The 20,862-nt window shown below is 43.8% G+C and overlaps 1 protein-coding gene across 2 annotated transcripts in view; it reads right to left on the bottom strand.

Moving 5' to 3' along the window:
- The window catches only part of ryk (receptor like tyrosine kinase), a 214,375-nt gene that overhangs the window by 16,689 nt on the left and 176,824 nt on the right, over nt 1-20,862 (bottom strand). For both annotated transcript variants that reach the window (XM_039000713.1, XM_039000714.1), the window contains 3 exons: nt 18,159-18,268; nt 14,019-14,178; nt 11,553-11,689 (listed from right to left, as the gene is read on the bottom strand). In XM_039000713.1, the coding sequence (XP_038856641.1) occupies nt 11,553-11,689; nt 14,019-14,178; nt 18,159-18,268 (407 nt within the window). The remainder of the gene's footprint in view (nt 1-11,552; nt 11,690-14,018; nt 14,179-18,158; nt 18,269-20,862) is intronic.

Genomic DNA, 20,862 nt, shown 5'->3' with positions numbered 1-20,862 from the left:
CAACACAATACTATTAATGGTGCAGTACCAACACCATACTATCATTGGTGCAGTACCAACACAATACACCATACTATCATTGGTGCAGTACCAACACAATACACCATACTATCATTGGTGCAGTACCAACATCATACTATCATTGGTGCAGTACCAACACAATACATCATACTATCATTGGTGCAGTTCCAACACCATACTATCATTGGTGCAGTACCAACACCATACTATCACTGGTGCAGTACCAACACAATACACCATACTATCATTGGTGCAGTACCAACACAAAACACCATACTATCATTGGTGCAGTACCAACACAATACACCATACTATCATTGGTGCAGTACCAACACAATACACCATACTATCATTGGTGCAGTACAAACACAAAACACCATACTATCATTGGTGCAGTACCAACACAATACACCATACTATCATTGGTGCAGTACCAACATCATACTATCATTGGTGCAGTACCAACACGATGCACCATACTATCATTGGTGCAGTACCAACACAATACACCATACTATCATTGGTGCAGTACCAACACCATACTATCATTGGTGCAGTACCAACACGATGCACCATACTATATTGGTGCAGTACCAACACGATGCACCATACTATCATTGGTGCAGTACCAACACAAAACACCATACTATCATTGGTGCAGTACCAACACAATACACCATACGATCATTGGTGCAGTACCAACACCATACTATCATTGGTGCAGTACCAACACAAAACACCATACTATCATTGGTGCAGTACCAACACCATACTATCATTGGTGCAGTACCAACACAATACACCATACTATCATTGGTGCAGTACCAACACAAAACACCATACTATCATTGGTGCAGTACCAACACCATACTATCATTGGTGCAATACCAACACAAAACACCATACTATCATTGGTGCAGTACCAACACAAAACACCATACTATCATTGGTGCAGTACCAACATCATACTATCATTGGTGCAGTACCAACACAATACACCATACTATCATTGGTGCAGTACCAACACCATACTATCATTGGTGCAGTACCAACACAATACACCATACTATCATTGGTGCAGTACCAACATCATACTATCATTGGTGCAGTACCAACACAATACACCATACTATCATTGGTGCAGTACCAACATCATACTATCATTGGTGCAGTACCAACACAATACACCATACTATCATTGGTGCAGTACCAACATCATACTATCATTGGTGTAGTACCAACACAATACACCATACTATCATTGGTGCAGTACCAACACAATACACCATACTATCATTGGTGCAGTACCAACATCATACTATCATTGGTGCAGTACCAACACAATACATCATACTATCATTGGTGCAGTACCAACACAATGCACCATACTATCATTGGTGCAGTACCAACACCATACTATCATTGGTGCAGTACCAACATCATACTATCATTGGTGCAGTACCAACACAATACACCATACTATCATTGGTGCAGTACCAACACCATACTATCATTGGTGCAGTACCAACACAATACACCATACTATCATTGGTGCAGTACCAACATCATACTATCATTGGTGCAGTACCAACACAATACACCATACTATCATTGGTGCAGTACCAACATCATACTATCATTGGTGCAGTACCAACACAATACACCATACTATCCTTGGTGCAGTACCAACACAATACACCATACTATCATTGGTGCAGTACCAACATCATACTATCATTGGTGCAGTACCAAAACAATACACCATACTATCATTGGTGCAGTACCAACACAATACACCATACTATAGTTGGTGCAGTACCAACACAATACACCATACTATCATTGGTGCAGTACCAACACAATACAATCATTGGTGCAATACCAACACAATACACCATACTATCATTGGTGCAGTACCAACACAATACACCATACTATCATTGGTGCAGTACCAACACCATACTATCATTGGTGCAGTACCAACACAATGCACCATACTATCATTGGTGCAGTACCAACACCATACTATCATCGGTGCAATACCAACACAATACATCATACTACCATTGGTGCAGTACCAACATCATACTATCACTGGTGCAGTACCAACATCATACTATCATTGGTGCAGTACCAACATCATACTATCATTGGTGCAGTACCAACACAATACACCATACTATCATTGGTGCAGTACCAACACAATGCACCATACTATCATTGGTGCAGTACCAACACAATACACCATACTATCATTGGTGCAGTACCAACATCATACTATCATTGGTGCAGCACCAACATCATACTATCATTGGTGCAGTACCAACACAATACACCATACTATCATTGGTGCAGTACCAACACCATACTATCATTGGTGCAGTACCAACACAAAACACCATACTATCATTGGTGCAGTACCAACACAATACATCATACTACCATTGGTGCAGTACCAACACAATACACCATACTATCATTGGTGCAATACCAACACAATACATCATACTACCATTGGTGCAGTACCAACACAATACACCATACTATCATTGGTGCAGTACCAACACAGTGCACCATACTATCATTGGTGCAGTACCAACACAATACACCATACTATCATTGGTGCAGTACCAACACAATTCACCATACTATCATTGGTGCAGTACCAACACAATACATCATACTACCATTGGTGCAGTACCAACACAATGCACCATACTATCATTGGTGCAGTACCAACACCATACTATCATTGGTGCAGTACCAACACCATACTATCATTGGTGCAGTACCAACATCATACTACCATTGGTGCAGTACCAACACAGTGCACCATACTATCATTGGTGCAGTACCAACACAATACACCATACTATCATTGGTGCAGTACCAACACAATTCACCATACTATCATTGGTGCAGTACCAACACAATACATCATACTACCATTGGTGCAGTACCAACACAATACTATTATTGGTGCGGTACCAACACCATACTATCATTGGTGCAGTACCAACACAATACTATTAATGGTGCAGTACCAACACCATACTATCATTGGTGCAGTACCAACACAATACACCATACTATCATTGGTGCAGTACCAACACAATACACCATACTATCATTGGTGCAGTACCAACATCATACTATCATTGGTGCAGTACCAACACAATACATCATACTATCATTGGTGCAGTACCAACACCATACTATCATTGGTGCAGTACCAACACCATACTATCACTGGTGCAGTACCAACACAATACACCATACTATCATTGGTGCAGTACCAACACAAAACACCATACTATCATTGGTGCAGTACCAACACAATACACCATACTATCATTGGTGCAGTACCAACACAATACACCATACTATCATTGGTGCAGTACAAACACAAAACACCATACTATCATTGGTGCAGTACCAACACAATACACCATACTATCATTGGTGCAGTACCAACATCATACTATCATTGGTGCAGTACCAACACGATGCACCATACTATCATTGGTGCAGTACCAACACAATACACCATACTATCATTGGTGCAGTACCAACACCATACTATCATTGGTGCAGTACCAACACGATGCACCATACTATCATTGGTGCAGTACCAACACGATGCACCATACTATCATTGGTGCAGTACCAACACAAAACACCATACTATCATTGGTGCAGTACCAACACAATACACCATACGATCATTGGTGCAGTACCAACACCATACTATCATTGGTGCAGTACCAACACAAAACACCATACTATCATTGGTGCAGTACCAACACCATACTATCATTGGTGCAGTACCAACACAATACACCATACTATCATTGGTGCAGTACCAACACAAAACACCATACTATCATTGGTGCAGTACCAACACAATACACCATACTATCATTGGTGCAGTACCAACACCATACTATCATTGGTGCAATACCAATACAAAACACCATACTATCATTGGTGCAGTACCAACACAAAACACCATACTATCATTGGTGCAGTACCAACATCATACTATCATTGGTGCAGTACCAACACAATACACCATACTATCATTGGTGCAGTACCAACACCATACTATCATTGGTGCAGTACCAACACAATACACCATACTATCATTGGTGCAGTACCAACATCATACTATCATTGGTGCAGTACCAACACAATACACCATACTATCATTGGTGCAGTACCAACATCATACTATCATTGGTGCAGTACCAAAACAATACACCATACTATCATTGGTGCAGTACCAACATCATACTATCATTGGTGTAGTACCAACACAATACACCATATTATCATTGGTGCAGTACCAACACAATACACCATACTATCATTGGTGCAGTACCAACATCATACTATCATTGGTGCAGTACCAACACAATACATCATACTATCATTGGTGCAGTACCAACACAATGCACCATACTATCATTGGTGCAGTACCAACACCATACTATCATTGGTGCAGTACCAACATCATACTATCATTGGTGCAGTATCAACACAATACACCATACTATCATTGGTGCAGTACCAACACCATACTATCATTGGTGCAGTACCAACACAATACACCATACTATCATTGGTGCAGTACCAACATCATACTATCATTGGTGCAGTACCAACACAATACACCATACTATCATTGGTGCAGTACCAACATCATACTATCATTGGTGCAGTACCAACACAATACACCATACTATCCTTGGTGCAGTACCAACACAATACACCATACTATCATTGGTGCAGTACCAACATCATACTATCATTGGTGCAGTACCAAAACAATACACCATACTATCATTGGTGCAGTACCAACACAATACACCATACTATAGTTGGTGCAGTACCAACACAATACACCATACCATCATTGGTGCAGTACCAACACAATACAATCATTGGTGCAATACCAACACAATACACCATACTATCATTGGTGCAGTACCAACACAATACACCATACTATCATTGGTGCAGTACCAACACCATACTATCATTGGTGCAGTACCAACACAATGCACCATACTATCATTGGTGCAGTACCAACACCATACTATCATCGGTGCAATACCAACACAATACATCATACTACCATTGGTGCAGTACCAACATCATACTATCATTGGTGCAGTACCAACATCATACTATCATTGGTGCAGTACCAACATCATACTATCATTGGTGCAGTACCAACACAATACACCATACTATCATTGGTGCAGTACCAACACAATGCACCATACTATCATTGGTGCAGTACCAACACAATACACCATACTATCATTGGTGCAGTACCAACATCATACTATCATTGGTGCAGCACCAACATCATACTATCATTGGTGCAGTACCAACACAATACACCATACTATCATTGGTGCAGTACCAACACCATACTATCATTGGTGCAGTACCAACACAAAACACCATACTATCATTGGTGCAGTACCAACACAATACATCATACTACCATTGGTGCAGTACCAACACAATACACCATACTATCATTGGTGCAATACCAACACAATACATCATACTACCATTGGTGCAGTACCAACACAATACACCATACTATCATTGGTGCAGTACCAACACAGTGCACCATACTATCATTGGTGCAGTACCAACACAATACACCATACTATCATTGGTGCAGTACCAACACAATTCACCATACTATCATTGGTGCAGTACCAACACAATACATCATACTACCATTGGTGCAGTACCAACACAATGCACCATACTATCATTGGTGCAGTACCAACACCATACTATCATTGGTGCAGTACCAACACCATACTATCATTGGTGCAGTACCAACATCATACTACCATTGGTGCAGTACCAACACAATACACCATACTATCATTGGTGCAGTACCAACACCATACTATCATTGGTGCAGTACCAACACAATACATCATACTACCATTGGTGCAGTACCAACACAATACACCATACTGTCATTGGTGCAGTACCAACACCATACTATCATTGGTGCAGTACCAACACAATACATCATACTGCCATTGGTGCAATACCAACACAATACACCATACTATCATTGGTGCAGTACCAACACAATTCACCATACTATCATTGGTGCAGTACCAACATCATACTATCATTGGTGCAGTACCAACACAATACACCATACTATCATTGGTGCAGTACCAACACCATACTATCATTGGTGCAGTACCAACACGATGCACCATACTATCATTGGTGCAGTACCAACACCATACTATCATTGGCGCAGTACCAACATCATACTATCATTGGTGCAGTACCAACATCATTCTATCATTGGTGCAGTACCAACACAATACATCATACTATCATTGGTGCAGTACCAACATCATACTATCATTGGTGCAGTACCAACACCATACTATCATTGGTGCAGTACCAACACAATACTATCATTGGTGCAGTACCAACATCATACTATCATTGGTGCAGTACCAACATCATACTATCATTGGTGCAGTACCAACATCATACTATCATTGGTGCAGTACCAACACCATACTATCATTGGTGCAGTACCAACACAATACATCATACTACCATTGGTGCAGTACCAACACAATGCACCATACTATCATTGGTGCAGTACCAACACAATACATCATACTATCATTGGTGCAGTACCAACACCATACTATCATTGGTGCAGTACCAACACAATGCACCATAGTATCATTGGTGCAGTACCAACACAAAACACCATACTATCATTGGTGCAGTACCAACACAATACACCATACTATCATTGGTGCAGTACCAACACAATACACAATACTATCATTGGTGCAGTACCAACACAATACACCATACTATCATTGGTGCAGTACCAACACCATACTATCATTGGTGCAGTACCAACACAATACATCATACAATCATTGGTGCAGTACCAACACAATACACCATACTATCATTGGTGCAGTCCCAACACAATACACCATACTATCGTTGGTGCAGTACCAACACAATACACCATACTATCATTGGTGCAGTACCAAACCAATACACCATACTATCGTTGGTGCAGTACCAACACAATACACCATACTATCATTGGTGCCGTACCAACACAATACACCATACTATCGTTGGTGCAGTACCAACACAATACACCATACTATCATTGGTGCAGTACCAACATCATACTATCATTGGTGCAGTACCAACACAATACACCATACTATCATTGGTGCAGTACCAACACAATACACCATACTATCATTGGTGCAGTACCAACATAATACTATCATTGGTGCAATACCAACACAATAGACCATACTATCATTGGTGCAGTACCAACACAATACACCATACTATCATTGGTGCAGTACCAACACAATACACCATAATATCATTGGTGCAGTACCAACACCATACTATCATTGGTGCAGTACCAACATCATACTATCATTGGTGCAATACCAACACAATACATCATACTATCATTGGTGCAGTACCAACATCATACTATCATTGGTGCAGTACCAACATCATACTATCATTGGTGCAGTACCAACATCATACTATCATTGGTGCAGTACCAACACAATACACCATACTATCATTGGTGCAGTACCAACACAATACACCATACTATCATTGGTGCAGTACCAACACAATACACCATACTATCATTGGTGCAGTACCAACACAATACACCATACTATCATTGGTGCAGTACCAACACAATACACCATACTATCATTGGTGCAGTACCAACACAATACACCATACTATCATTGGTGCAGTACCAACACAATACACCATACTATCATTGGTGCCGTACCAACACAATACACCATACTATCATTGGTGCAGTACCAACATCATACTATCATTGGTGCAGTACCAACACAATACACCACACTATCATTGGTGCAGTACCAACACAATACACCATACTATCATTGGTGCAGTACCAACACAATACACCATACTATCATTGGTGCAGTACCAACATCATACTATCATTGGTGCAGTACCAACACCATACTATCATTGGTGCAGAACCAACACAATACACCATACTATCATTGGTGCAGTACCAACACAATACACCATACTATCATTGGTGCAGTACCAACACAATACACAATACTATCATTGGTGCAGTACCAACACAATACACCATACTATCATTGGTGCAGTACCAACACCATACTATCATTGGTGCAGTACCAACACAATACATCATACAATCATTGGTGCAGTACCAACACAATACACCATACTATCATTGGTGCAGTACCAACACAATACACCATACTATCGTTGGTGCAGTACCAACACAATACATCATACTATCATTGGTGCAGTACCAACACAATACACCATACTATCGTTGGTGCAGTACCAACACAATACACCATACTATCATTGGTGCAGTACCAACACAATACATCATACTATCATTGGTGCAGTACCAACACAATACACCATACTATCGTTGGTGCAGTACCAACACAATACACCATACTATCATTGGTGCAGTACCAACACAATACACCATACTATCATTGGTGCAGTACCAACATAATACTATCATTGGTGCAATACCAACACAATACACCATACTATCATTGGTGCAGTACCAACACAATACACCATACTATCATTGGTGCAGTACCAACACAATACACCATAATATCATTGGTGCAGTACCAACACCATACTATCATTGGTGCAGTACCAACATCATACTATCATTGGTGCAATACCAACACAATACATCATACTATCATTGGTGCAGTACCAACATCATACTATCATTGGTGCAGTACCAACATCATACTATCATTGGTGCAGTACCAACACAATACACCATACTATCATTGGTGCAGTACCAACATCATACTATCATTGGTGCAGTACCAACACAATACACCATACTATCATTAGTGCAGTACCAACACAATACACCATACTATCATTGGTGCAGTACCAACACAATACACCATACTATCATTGGTGCAGTACCAACACAATACACCATACTATCATTGGTGCAGTACCAACATCATACTATCATTGGTGCAGTACCAACACAATACACCACACTATCATTGGTGCAGTACCAACACAATACACCATACTATCATTGGTGCAGTACCAACACAATACACCATACTATCATTGGTGCAGTACCAACATCATACTATCATTGGTGCAGTACCAACACCATACTATCATTGGTGCAGTACCAACACAATACACCATACTATCATTGGTGCAGTACCAACACAATACACCATACTATCATTGGTGCAATACCAACACCATACTATCATTGGTGCAGTACCAACACAATACACCATACTATCATTGGTGCAGTACCAACATCATACTATCATTGGTGCAGTACCAACATCATACTATCACTGGTGCAGTGCCACGGGTCACCATACCAACACTGGTGCAGTGCCACGGGTCACCATACCAACACTGGTGCAGTACCACGGGTCACCATACCATCACTGGTGCAGTACCACGGGTCACCATACCATCACTGGCGCAGTGCCACGGGTCACCATACCATCACTGGTGCAGTGCCACGGGTCACCATACCATCACTGGTGCAGTGCCACGGGTCACCATACCATCACTGGTGCAGTGCCACGGGTCACCATACCATCACTGGTGCAGTGCCACGGGTCATCATACCATCACTGGTGCAGTGCCACGGGTCACCATACCATCACTGGTGCAGTGCCACGGGTCAACATACCATCACTGGTGCAGTACCACGGGTCACCATACCATCACTGGTGCAGTGCCACGAGTCACCATACCATCACTGGTGCAGTGCCACGGGTCACCATACCATCACTGGTGCAGTGCCACGGGTCACCATACCATCCCTGGTGCAGTGCCACGGGTCACCATACCATCACTGGTGCAGTACCACGGGTCACCATACCATCCCTGGTGCAGTGCCACGGGTCACCATACCATCACTGGTGCAGTACCACGGGTCACCATACCATCCCTGGTGCAGTGCCACGGGTCACCATACCATCACTGGTGCAGTGCCACGGGTCACCATACCATCCCTGGTGCAGTGCCACGGGTCACCATACCATCACTGGTGCAGTACCACGGGTCACCATACCATCCCTGGTGCAGTGCCACGGGTCACCATACCATCCCTGGAGGTCTATTGTTCTATTTCGGTGGAAAGATCCAATTCAACACTGTTTCTGAAGGAGTACATGTTCAGCTCCCTCGATAACAGTCTGAACAACATCTCCTCTGCTAGCGGCCACTCATCCAACTGTAAATCACATGGCGTTGTAGTGGGGACAATAAACGGCAAAACGGCCCCAGGCCGTATCCCAAATACCACACACTTCCCTAATTAGGATGCTGGTCGAACGTAGTGCACTTGTAGGGAATAGGATGTCATTTGGATCGCCGACTCGGAGCCCTGATCCTTGTGGGATTCCTTCTATGCGTTCCAAATGGCCCCCTATGCCCTACAGGTCATTACGTTTGACACTACGTAGTGCACTTCATAGGATATAGGAATTTGGAACGCATAGCAGGAACCACAAGGGTCAGGATAAGACTCAGTAATGAATGATGTCGATAGATGGATGACCCTCTGGAGGGTTCCCACAGTCAACCCTCTGGAGGATTCCCACAGTCAACCCTCTGGAGGATTCCCACAGCCAACCCTCTGGAGGATTCCCACAGTCAACCCTCTGGAGGATTCCCACAGTCAACCCTCTGGAGGATTCCCACAGTCAACCCTCTGGAGGGTTCCCACAGTCAACCCTCTGGAGGGTTCCCACAGTCAACCCTCTGGAGGGTTCCCACAGTCAACCCTCTGGAGGGTTCCCACAGTCAACCCTCTGGAGGGTTCCCACAGTCAACCCTCTGGAGGGTTCCCACAGTCAACCCTCTGGAGGGTTCCCACAGTCAACCCTCTGGAGGGTTCCCACAGTCAACCCTCTGGAGGATTCCCACAGTCAACCCTCTGGAGGATTCCCACAGCCAACCCTCTGGAGGATTCCCACAGTCAACCCTCTGGAGGATTCCCACAGTCAACCCTCTGGAGGATTCCCACAGTCAACCCTCTGGAGGATTCCCACAGCCAACCCTCTGGAGGGTTCCCACAGTCAACCCTCTGGAGGATTCCCACAGTCAACCCTCTGGAGGATTCCCACAGTCAACCCTCTGGAGGATTCCCACAGTCAACCCTCTGGAGGATTCCCACAGTCAACCCTCTGGAGGATTCCCACAGTCAACCCTCTGGAGGATTCCCACAGTCAACCCTCTGGAGGATTCCCTCAGTCAACCCTCTGGAGGATTCCCACAGTCAACCGTGATGAAACTTAATCAATTAAAAGACAAAACAGTTTAACAGCCCTAATCAGATTGTACACGAGAACCAGGTGTGTGTGTTTCAGTTAAAATCGGGACAGTTGATTGGCCCCAGCTTTTTTACGTACAGTTCATCGGGACAGTTGATTGGCTGTGCTATTCTGTATCCATCCTTCAGATAGGCTGCCATCTCAAAGGGGTCGATGTCGACGTAGGGGGTCTGTCCCAAGGTCATCAACTCCCACAGGGTCACACCAAACGCCCACTGAGGAACAGGGACAAGGTTAGAGGTCAAGGGTTAGACAACAAGGTCAGAGGTTATAGGTCAGACCACAGACAATAGAAATAAAATTACTAGAATGTCTGTCTGAGGAGTTTTTCTCGTTCTAGAAATTCTATCAATTTGGGATGGACAGTCATCCATATGACCAACAAGACAGGATGACCAATACAGTAAGTCATATGTATTGTGTGCCATCTCTACTGACCATTGTTTCTGTGCAACATTAGCTACACATGTAGGCAGACGGACACAAACTAGGACTCAGAGACAGCTGGACAAAACACAAAACATCTGCATTACATAGGATTTTAAATCAGGTGATAATGTGTTACAGCAATGTGATATATTAGGGTCAAGGTGTCTCGGTGTGAGATCAGTGTCACGGAAAGTTATGTTCTGTCCATGGTAGCTACTGGCTACAACTCTCAACATACTGAATCAATCTAACTTTAGCTTTTTAATCCATTTCCTATTTCCCAAACAACAGAACATGAGAAGACTAGTCCAGTAGAGTATAAATATGAACGTCAATCATATAAACATAATTATGGTTTTTGGAACCAAATCACCGATTCATTCATCAGTCATCTTCAGAAGATTATATAACAATGAGAGTTGAACCAGAAGCTCATCGGGGGGCGGTAGACAGACTTGAGACACACGCTCTGTGAAAAATCTCCCTTTGACATCAATGAAAGACTTAGGAGAAAGTCTGAGGTGTGTCCTTTTATCTTCACTGTGTGACTCAGAAGGAAACAGTGTCTACTACCGCCACTTGAGAGTCATCGTGACGTGACTGTGTGTGTGTGTGTGTAACTCTGGTTCATTAACAGTATGAACCAGAGTGTCGTAACCTATGACCCAGCGAGTTTTAGAGGAAGTCCTGACAGGGAGTGGATAATATAAAGAGAGGGAGGGAGGGGATGATTTAACCCCAGAGGGAGGGGATGATTTAATCCCAGAGGGAGGGGATGATTTAAAGAGAGGGAAGGAGGGGGTGATTTAATCCCAGAGGGAAGGAGGGGATGATTTAATCCCAGAGGGAAGGAGGGGATGATTTAATCCCAGAGGGAAGGAGGGGATGATTTAATCCCAGAGGGAAGGAGGGGATGATTTAATCCCAGAGGGAGGGGTGCGGAGGGAGAGCACCAGACCCACAGTAGGAATGAGGAGGTCAGGTATGAGGGAAGTCTGGCTCATTCTATAAAAGTAGAATCCCATGAAACCTGAGCTAGCTTCCTGACTGTCTACAGTAGCTTCCTGACCGTCTACAGTAGCTTCCTGACCGTCTACAGTAGCTTCCTGACCGTCTACAGTAGCTTCCTGACCGTCTACAGTAGCTTCCTGACCGTCTACAGTAGCTTCCTGACTGTCTACAGTAGCTTCCTGACCGTCTACAGTAGCTTCCTGACCGTCTACAGTAGCTTCCTGACCGTCTACAGTAGCTTCCTGACCGTCCACAGTAGCTTCCTGACAGTCTACAGTAGCTTCCTGACTGTCTACAGTAGCTTCCTGACTGTCTACGGTAGCTTCCTGACTGTCTACAGTAGCTTCCTGACTGTCTACAGTAGCTTCCTGACCGTCTACAGTAGCTTCCTGACTGTCTACAGTAGCTTCCTGAACGTCTACAGTAGCTTCCTGACTGTCTACAGTAGCTTCCTGACTGTCTACGGTAGCTTCCTGACTGTCTACGGTAGCTTCCTGACTGTCTACAGTAGCTTCCTGACTGTCTACAGTAGCTTCCTGACTGTCTACAGTAGCTTCCTGAACGTCTACAGTAGCTTCCTGAACGTCTACAGTAGCTTCCTGACCGTCTACAGTAGCTTCCTGACCGTCTACAGTAGCTTCCTGACCGTCTACAGTAGCTTCCTGACCGTCTACAGTAGCTTCCTGACCGTCTACAGTAGCTTCCTGACCGTCTACAGTAGCTTCCTGACCGTCTACAGTAGCTTCCTGACCGTCTACAGTAGCTTCCTGACCGTCTACAGTAGCTTCCTGACCGTCTACAGTAGCTTCCTGACCGTCTACAGTAGCTTCCTGACCGTCTACAGTAGCTTCCTGACCGTCTACAGTAGCTTCCTGACTGTCTACAGTAGCTTCCTGACTGTCTACAGTAGCTTCCTGACTGTCTACAGTAGCTTCCTGACTGTCTACAGTAGCTTCCTGACTGTCTACAGTAGCTTCCTGACTGTCTACAGTAGCTTCCTGACTGTCTACAGTAGCTTCCTGACTGTCTACAGTAGCTTCCTGACTGTCTACAGTAGCTTCCTGACTGTCTACAGTAACTGTGTGTGTGTGTGTGTGTTCTCACCACATCACTAGCACTAGAGAAGTCATGGTTGAGCAGGCTCTCCAGAGCCATCCAGCGGACCGGCCTGTTCTCGTTGTCTCCCAGACAGTGGTAGTCCATGGGGAACAGGTCTCTGGACAGGGCGTTGTCACAGATCTTCACCTGCATGCTGTTGTCAATACTACCAGGGAGGAGGGGGGAACAAGGTTAACCTTCAACAATAGACTTTATATGACACGCAGCGAATACAACGGGTTGTAGACTTTACAGTGAAATGCTTGCTTCGAGACCTTCCCTGCGATGCAGCGTAAAAAATAGTTCTATAGTAACATGAGGAATCAAATAAAATACAAGAATGGAGCTTGTATTTGCTATATACAGGGAGTACCAGATCAATGTGGAGCTATATACAGGAAGTACCAGTACCAGATCAATGTGGAGCTATATACATGGAGTACCAGATCAATGTGGATCTATATACATGGAGTACCAGATCAATGTGGAGCTATATACAGGAAGTACCAGATCAATGTGGATCTATATACATGGAGTACCAGATCAATGTGGAGCTATATACAGGAAGTACCAGATCAATGTGGAGCTATATACAGGGAGTACCAGATCAATGTGGATCTATATACATGGAGTACCAGATCAATGTGGAGCTATATACAGGAAGTACCAGTACCAGATCAATGTGGAGCTATATACAGGAAGTACCAGATCAATGTGGAGCTATATACATGGAGTACCAGATCAATATGGAGCTATATACATGGAGTACCAGATCAATGTGGAGCTATATACAGGGAGTACCAGATCTGATTTGAAGGGGTGTCCACATACTTGTGTTTACAGTTGAAGTCGGAAGTTTACATACACCTCAGTCAAATACATTTAAACTCAGTTTTTCACAATTCCTGACATTTAATCCTAGTAAAAATTACCTGTCTTAGGTCAGTTAGGATCACCACTATATTTTAAGAATGTGAAATGTCAGAATAATAGTTGAGAGAATGATTTATTTCAGCTTTTATTTCTTTCATCACATTCCCAGTGGGTCAGAAGTTTACATACACTCAATTAGTATTTGGTAGCATTGCCTTTAAATTGTTTAACTTGGGTCAAGCGTTTCGGGTAGCCTTCCACAAGCTTCCCACGATAAGTTGGGTGAATTTTGGCCCATTCCTCCTGACATAGCTGGTGTAACTGAGTCAGGTTTGTAGGTCTCCTTGCTCACACACACTTTTTCAGTTCTGCTCACACATTTTCTATAGGATTGAGGTCAGGGCTTTGTGATGGCCACTCCAATACCTTGACTTTGTTGTCCTTAAGCCATTTTGCCACAACTTTGGAAGTATGCTTGGGATCATTGTCCATTTGGAAGACCCATTTGCGACCAAGCTTGAACTTCCTGACTGATGTCTTGATATGTTGCTTCAATATATCCACATAATTTTCCTGCCTCATGATGCCATTTATTTTGTGAAGTGCACCAGTCCCTCCTGCAGCAAAGCACCCCCACAACATGATGCTGCCACCCCCGTGCTTCACGGTTGGGATGGTGTTCATCGGCTTGCAAGCCTCCCCCTTTTTCCTCCAAACATAACGATGGTCATTATGGCCAAAAAGGTATATTTTTGTTTCATCAGAACAGAGGACATTTCTCCAAAAAGTCAGATCTTTGTCCCCATGTGCAGTTGAAAACCGTAGTCTGCTTTTTTATGGCTGTTTTGGAGCAGTGGCTTCTTCCTTGCTGAGCGGCCTTGCAGGTTATGTCGATATAGGACTTGTTTTACTGTGGATATAGATACTTTTGTACCTGTTTCCTCCAGCATCTTCACAAGGTCCTTTGCTGTTCTGGGATTGATTTGCACTTATCGCACCAAAGTATGTTAATCTCTAGGAGACAGAACGCGTCTCCTTCCTGAGCGGTATGACGGCTGCGTGGTCCCATGGGGTTTATACTTGTGTACTATTGTTTGTACAGATGAACGTGGTTCCTTCAGGCATTTGGAAATTGCTCCCAAGGATGAAGCAGACTTGTGGATGTCTACAATTTTTTTTCTAAGGTTTTGGCTGATTTCTTTTGATTTTCCCATGATGTCAAGCAAAGAGGGACTGAGTTTGAAGGTAGGCCTTGTATAACATCCACAGGTACACCTCCAATTGATTCAAATGATGTCAATTAGCCTATCAGAAGCTTCTAAAGCCATGACATCATTTTCTGGAATTTTCCAAGCTGTTTAAAGGGACAGTCAACTTAGTGTATGTAAACTTCTGACCCACTGGAATTGTGATACAGTGAATTATAAGTGAAATAATCTGTCTGTAAACAATTGTTGGAAAAATGACTTGTGTCATGCACAAAGTAGATGTCTTAACCGACTTGCCAAAACTATAGTTTGTTTACAAGAAATTTGTGGAGTGGTTGAAAAACGAGTTTTAATGACTCCAACCTAAGTGAATGTAACTGTATATACAGGAAGTACCAGATCAACGGGGCACTTGGGTATGTGAGGTAGATACAGTGTATTCGGAAAGTATTCAGACCCCTTGACCTTTTCCACATTTTGTTACATTACAGCCTTATTCTTATTCTCATTACTGCCCAAAAAGTATTCATCAATCCACACACAATAACCCATAACGGCAAAGCAAAAACACATTTTTAAAAATGTGTATGCAAATGTTTAAAAAAACAAACTGAAATATCACATTTACATAAGTATTCAGACCCTTTACTCCGTACTTTGTTGAAGCACCTTTGGCAGCGATTACATTCTCCTCGAGTCTTCTTGGACTTTCAAGAAATTCAAAGTTTCAGAAATTGCAGCCCAAATAAATGCTTCATTGAGTTCAAGTAACAGACACATTTCAACATCAACTGTTCAGAGGAGACTGCGTGAATCAGGCCTTCATGGTCTAATTGCTGCAAAGAAACCACTACTAAAGGACACCAATAATAAGAAGAGACTTGCTTGGGCCAAGAAACACGAGCAATGGACATTAGAGCGGTGGAAATCTGTCCTTTGGTCTGATGAGTCCAAATTTGAGATTTTTGGTTCCAACCGCCGTGTCTTTGTGAGACGCAGAGTAGGTGAACGGATGATCTCCGCCTGTGTGGTTCCTACCGTGAAGCATGGAGGAGGAGGTGCGATATTGTGGGGGTGCTTTGCTGGTGACACTATTGGTGATTTATTTAGAATTCAAGGCACACTTAACCAGCATGGCTACCACAGCATTCTGCAGTGATACACCATCCCATCTGGTTTGCATTTAGTAGGACTATCATTTGTTTTTCAACAGGACAATGACCCAACACACCTCCAGGCTGTGTAAGGGCTATTTGACCAAGAAGGAGAGTGATGGAGTGCTGCATCAGATGACCTGGCCTCCACAATCACCCGACCTGAACCCAATTGAGTTGGACCGCAGAGTGAAGGAAAAGCAGCCAACAAGTGCTCAGCATATGTGGGAACCCCTTCAAGACTGTTGGAAAAGCATTCCAGGGGAAGCTGGTTGAGTGTGCGAAGCTGGTTGAGTGTGCGAAGCTGGTTGAGTGTGCGAAGCTGGTTGAGTGTGCGAAGCTGGTTGAGTGTGTGAAGCTGGTTGAGTGTGCGAAGCTGGTTGAGTGTGCGAAGCTGGTTGAGTGTGCGAAGCTGGTTGAGTGTGCGAAGCAGGTTGAGTGTGTGAAGCTGGTTGAGTGTGTGAAGCTGGTTGAGTGTGCGAAGCTGGTTGAGTGTGTGAAGCTGTCATCAGGGCAAATGGTGGCTACTTTGAAGAATCTAAAATATATTTGGATTGGTTTAACACTTTTTTCGGTTACTACATGATTCCATATGTGTTATTTCATAGTTTTGATGTCTTCACTATTATTCTACAATGTAGAAAATAGTAAAAATAATAGAAAAACCCTTGAATAAGTAGCTGTGTCCAAACTTTTGACTGGTACTGTATAAATTGTAAGCGTCTTATTGATCTAGAACCAGGAACGCAATTTTCATATTTGTATCATTCATAATGAATAAATGGAACTAAATTAAAACTTTTGGGTGGAACTCTTCGCAGAATATACAAATCCATCAACACTCAATACAATACAATACTTTCTGTAGGTTTTATAAAAGGTATATTAGTGGTAACACAAGAGATACTTACACACAGTTCCTGGAGGCCAGGTCTTTGTGGATGACCTCTCTCCTGGCCAGGTAGCTCATCCCGCATGCGATCTGGATCGCCATGTGGACTAAGTCCTGCTGGGAGATGGCCTAGAGAGGGAGGAGAGAAAATAAGCACATATATATATATATATATACACTGCTCAAAAAAATAAAGGGAACACTTAAACAACACAATGTAACTCCAAGTCAATCACACTTCTGTGAAATCAAACTGTCCACTTAGGAAGCAACACTGATTGACAATAAATTTCACATGCTGTTGTGCAAATGGAATAGACAAAAGGTGGAAATTATAGGCAATTAGCAAGCCACCCCCAATAAAGGAGTGATTCTGCAGGTGGTGACCACAGACCACTTCTCAGTTCCTATGCTTCCTGGCTGATGTTTTGGTCACTTTTGAATGCTGGCGGTGCTTTCACTCTAGTGGTAGCATGAGACGGAGTCTACAACCCACACAAGTGGCTCAGGTAGTGCAGCTCATCCAGGATGGCACATCAATGCGAGCTGTGGCAAGAAGGTTTGCTGTGTCTGTCAGCGTAGTGTCCAGAGCATGGAGGCGCTACCAGGAGACAGGCCAGTACATCAGGAGACGTGGAGGAGGCCGTAGGAGGGCAACAACCCAGCAGCAGGACCGCTACCTCCGCCTTTGTGCAAGGAGGTGCACTGCCAGAGCCCTGCAAAATGACCTCCAGCAGGCCACAAATGTGCATGTGTCTGCTCAAACGGTCAGAAACAGACTCCATGAGGGTGGTATGAGGGCCCGACGTCCACAGGGGGGGGTTGTGCTTACAGCCCAACACCGTGCAGGACATTTGGCATTTGCCAGAGAACACCAAGATTGGCAAATTCGCCACTGGCGCCCTGTGCTCTTCACAGATGAAAGCAGGTTCACACTGAGCACATGTGACAGACGTGACAGAGTCTGGAGACGCCGTGGAGAACGTTCTGCTGCCTGCAACATCCTCCAGCATGACCGGTTTGGCGGTGGGTCAGTCATGGTGTGGGGTGGCATTTCTTTGTGGGGCCGCACAGCCCTCCATGTGCTCGCCAGAGGTAGCCTGACTGCCATTAGGTACCGAGATGAGATCCTCAGAGCCCTTGTGAGACCATATGCTGACACATGCACATTTGTGGCCTGCTGGAGGTCATTTTGCAGGGCTCTGGCAGTGCTCCTCCTTGCACAAAGGCGTAGGTAGTGGTCCTGCTGCTGGGTTGTTGCCCTCCTACGGCCTCCTCCACGTCTCCTGATGTACTGGCCTGTCTCCTGGTAGCGCCTCCATGCTCTGAACACTACGCTGACAGACACAGCAAACCTTCTTGCCACAGCTCGCATTGATGTGCCATCCTGGATGAGCTGCACTACCTGAGCCACTTGTGTGGGCTGTAGACTCCGTCTCATGCTACCACTAGAGTGAGAGCACCGCCAGCATTCAAAAGTGACCAAAACATCAGCCAGGAAGCATAGGAACTGAGAAGTGGTCTGTGGTCACCACCTGCAGAATCACTCCTTTATTGGGGGATGTCTTGCTAATTGCCTATAATTTCCACCTTTTGTCTATTCCATTTGCACAACAGCATGTGAAATTTATTGTCAATCAGTGTTGCTTCCTAAGTGGACAGTTTGATTTCACAGAAGTGTGATTGACTTGGAGTTACATTGTGTTGTTTAAGTGTTCCCTTTATTTTTTTGAGCAGTGTATATATCGATAGATGGAGAGCGAGAGACACCGAGAGAAAGACAAATCACATTTTATTTGTCACATACACATGGTTAGCAGATTTTAATCAAATCAAATGTATTTATATAGCCCTTCGTACATCAGCTGATATCTCAAAGTGCTGTACAGAAACCCAGCCTAAAACCCCAAACAGCAAGCAATGCAGGTGTAGAAGCACGGTGGCTAGGAAAAACTACCTAGAAAGGCCAAAACCTAGAAAGAAACCTAGAGAGGAACCAGGCTATGAGGGGTGGCTAGTCCTCTTCTGGCTGTGCCGGGTGGAGATTATAACAGAACATGGCCAAGATGTTCAAATGTTCATAAATGACCAGCAGGGTCAAATAATAATAATCACAGTAGCTGTCGAGGGTGCAGCAGGTCAGCACCTCAGGAGTAAATGTCAGTTGGCTTTTCATAGCCGATCATTAAGAGTATCTCTACCGCTCCTGCTGTCTCTAGAGAGTAATGCGAGTGTAGCGAAATGCTTGTGCTTCTAGTTCCCGACAGTGCAGTAATATCTAACAAGTAATCTAACAATTCCCCAACAACTACCGAATACACACAAATCTAAAGGGGTGAATGAGAATATGTACATGTAAGTATATGGTATATGAGAGAGAAAGTCAGAGACCGAGAGAGAAAGAGAACCCGAAAGTGGATTTTCAGAGGACTAGCCTCGTTGGTGAGCTTTTAAATAATTACAATTCCACCACACTGAGATTAAACCGCCCCTCCTACAGAGATTAAACCACCCCTCCTACAGAGATTAAACCACCCCTCCTACAGAGATTAAACCCCCCCTATAACAGAGATTAAACCACCCCTCCTACAGAGATTAAACCACCCCTCCTACAGAGATTAAACCACCCCTCCTACAGAGATTAATCCACCACTCCTACAGAGATTAATCCACCACTCCTACAGAGACTAAACCACCACTCCTACAGAGATTAAACCACCACT

The sequence above is a fragment of the Salvelinus namaycush genome, chromosome 9 (assembly GCF_016432855.1).
Source record: "Salvelinus namaycush isolate Seneca chromosome 9, SaNama_1.0, whole genome shotgun sequence".
Taxonomy (NCBI): domain Eukaryota; kingdom Metazoa; phylum Chordata; class Actinopteri; order Salmoniformes; family Salmonidae; genus Salvelinus; species Salvelinus namaycush.
Note: the sequence above shows the minus strand (reverse complement) of the source record. Positions and strands in the feature narration are given on the sequence as shown.